The sequence below is a fragment of the Cryptomeria japonica genome, chromosome 9, assembly GCF_030272615.1.
Source record: "Cryptomeria japonica chromosome 9, Sugi_1.0, whole genome shotgun sequence".
Classification (NCBI taxonomy): Eukaryota; Viridiplantae; Streptophyta; class Pinopsida; order Cupressales; family Cupressaceae; genus Cryptomeria; species Cryptomeria japonica.
Genome location: NC_081413.1, coordinates 380,734,378 through 380,737,711, shown reverse-complemented (window position 1 = coordinate 380,737,711; position 3,334 = coordinate 380,734,378). Strand labels below are relative to the sequence as shown.

The window sequence follows — 3,334 nt, the reverse complement described above, 5'->3', positions numbered from 1 at the left end:
TCTCAATTGTTCGAGATATTCAATAAAGATTATGTTAAAGTTTAAATATAAATTTTTGATTAATGGCCTTAGGTTTGAGTCAAGGGGATGAATCTTTAAAGGACATATTGGAGCTTCCATGTGTAGAAAACTAAAATCATTCCAACTCTTTGTTGACTAATTGATATGATAGCCAATTCCCTCCACTTTTACCACACTTAGGTGATGGCATTGAACTTCTAATTAGGACAGCTTATTTTCTTGACCAAATAAATCACAATATGGCATTCTTCAATAATCTCCAAGCTTATTATTTATAGTTTAAAATAAATTTGCACTCAACCATATTCAGAACTCCAAAGCTTTTAGTATATATTATAATCGATGTAACCATTACACCTTCATTTAATACAAGCGCTAATATATTAAAATTTTTTAAAGATATTAATAGACAACAAAAACATAATTAAAATAATAATAATAATAAATAATAATAAAAACATAATAAAATGATGAGCAGGTTTGCCAAATATAATTGCATGGACACTGAAATCGAACTTGGCCCAGTACATGATGGGTATGCGAGTTTCAGAATTACAATGGTTAAAAAAACGGGAAGATGGTCTTACGGGCATGGAATATTTCCCTTTTAACGCCTCAGCACGACACCCGAGAAGTATAACCGCCCGTGAACTGAACTGGGCGGGGCGTCGCCCTCAATCAGTGCCAGTGTTCCGGGGATTGTCTCCATCATCTCATCTGACACACTACTCCATTTCAAAAATCAGTTGGCAAGAGCTCCAGCCCGTCTTAAAAGCTTCCCATGCAGCATAACGAATTCAGGGTGCTATAACTTGTCACGCAGAAGCCAGTCATCTGTAGAGGGAAGACTAGGGTGATTTCGAATGCATGCCATGGATATGGGAAGCTGCTATATTGATGAGAAGAAAGTGGGCGTGACGGTAGGATGCTCGGCCTCGAAGCTGAGCTTGGAGTTCAGCAGCGAAGTGTACCAGAGGACGTACAAGATAGAGGCAAGAAATCTTTCCTACAGCATAGCAGAGCCCAGCAAGAGCTGGTTTTGGAGCAGAGGGGAGGAGAGCAGCAGCAGCAGTAGCAGTAGCAGTAGCAGGAGTATTTTAAACAATGTAAATTGCAAAGCAAAGCCATGGGAGATCCTGGCCATTGCAGGGCCGAGCGGAGCAGGGAAATCGACTCTGTTGCAGCTCCTAGCGGGCAGAACGAAGCCCCCCACATCGGAATCGGAGAGCATATTCATCAACGACATACCCGCGGATGCGAAGCAGCTCAGAAGAATCTCGGGGTACGTGACGCAGAATGACGCTCTGTTTCCTTTTTTGACAGTGGAGGAGACTCTGATGTTCAGCGCCAGGCTAAGGTTATGCTCGAAGGAGGCGGACAAGAGGTCCAGAGTAGCGGCCCTGATAAAGGACCTTGGCCTCAGTCACGTCAGGGGCTCGAGGATCGGGAACGAGCGGGTGAGAGGAATTTCGGGCGGGGAGAGGCGCCGGGTTTCAATCGGCGTCGACGTTGTTCATGACCCGCCGGTTTTGATCCTGGACGAACCGACCTCCGGCCTGGACAGCTCCTCTGCTCTGCACATCATAAAGATCTTGAAATCCATGGCGGAGCTCCACGGGAGGACCGTGATTCTGAGCATTCACCAGCCAGGGTTTCGAATCCTGGAGCTTTTTGACTCCATTCTTTTGCTCTCCCATGGCTCGGCTATCCACCATGGATCTCTACAGGCGCTTCATTCCAACATTCTGTCCGCAGGGTACCGGATTCTGCCGCACGTTAACATCCTCGAGTACGCCATGGACGCCATCGGGTCCCTGCAATGGGATAAGGAACAGCAGCACCAGGGGCGTGTAAAGGTAACCCTTTACGATTTATTTAGGATTGTAAACCTAACGGAAGCCGGTGCCCTAAATGTGTACGATCCACCCCGATTTGCGACCTCCAGAGGGCATGAAATCGTTGCGCTTTCGCACAGATTTTTTCTGAATGTTGTGCGAAGCAAGCAGCTGTTTGTAGCGAGGTCAGTTCAGGCGGCGGGCGCGGGGCTGTGTTTAGGGTCCATATTTTACAGATGTGAAAGCGCGGAAGAACGACTGGGGCTCTTCGCCTTCAGCCTTACCTTCCTAATGTCGTCTGCCAGCGAAGGGCTGCCGATATTTGTGCAGGAGCGGGAGATTTTGATGAGGGAAACCTACGGCGGGGCTTACAGGGTTTCCTCCTACGTCAGTGCCAATGCTCTGGTTTTTTTGCCCTTCATGTTAATCATGGCCTTGCTGTTTTCTCTTCCTGTTTATTTCTTGGCTGGTCTGAATGGCAGTGCCTCTGCGTTTTTCTACTTCGTTCTGGTGATTTGGCTGGCCATTTACGGGGCAAATTCCCTGGTTGCAGTCCTGAGTGCCGTGGTGCCCAACTATATAATGGGCACCACTCTCATCACTGGTTTACTGGGCGCTTTCTTTCTCTTCTCCGGCTTCTTTTTGTCCAAGTCAGACATGCCAAAGTACTGGATGTTCATGCATTATCTGAGCCTGTTCAAGTATCCGCTGGAGGCGCTTCTGATCAACGAGTATTCGCAGGCAGACAAGTGCTTGGGTTATGTGTGGGGAAAGTGCGTGATGGATGTGAAGGGTGTGATGAAAGATCAGGGACTCCAACAGAGCAACAAGTGGTCCAATTTGGTAGTTCTGCTCGGATTTATCTCTCTCTATCGCTTCCTCTCCTTCCTAGCGCTCAGGTTCAGGTGCTCCCATAGGACCCTCTTTTAAACAACTATCAGAGTCTTTAGGTTGACTACTCTTTTCAAACTCTTGCAAAACAAAGCAATTACCTTCCAAAAGATTTTGGAAAATGAAAACAAATCTATGTATCTCAAGTTTAGCTTATTTTCTTTTCGTCATATATTTGATATATGATTGTGATCGAGTTGTTTATACTCTAATAACACATAATAATAAAATTGGATTGTCAACTCTTGTGTTGGTAAAGAACTTCTTGTAACTTGTTTTTTTTAAAACATTTTTTTAACTTTTTATCATATATTTAAAAAAAAAATCAATTATTAAATATACATTGCAATACTAAATGGAGGAAGAGGAAATCTTTTCACTAAGGAACCATCAATTAGGAAGACTCTTGAGGAGGAGGATTATGGACCTTCCAATTGCCTCAATAGTCATACATGGTCAAGGGGACCAAATTGCCAAACTTTTCAACAATCTCCTTTGCAAAATAAATCAATACCCCATTGTTGGAATGAGGCCTTAACTAAAATGGTCATGAGGGGATCATACTTGCAAAGTTCATCTTTCGAAAA

General features: G+C 44.4%; 1 protein-coding gene across 1 annotated transcript; it reads left to right on the top strand.

The window, feature by feature from the left end:
- Positions 1-543: 543 nt before the first annotated feature.
- Positions 544-2,989, top strand: LOC131072671 (ABC transporter G family member 5). The gene has a single exon (XM_058008905.1). The coding sequence runs from the start codon at positions 885-887 to the stop codon at positions 2,784-2,786; it is 1,902 nt and encodes a 633-aa protein (XP_057864888.1). The 5' UTR covers positions 544-884; the 3' UTR covers positions 2,787-2,989.
- The last annotated feature ends 345 nt before the right edge of the window (positions 2,990-3,334 follow it).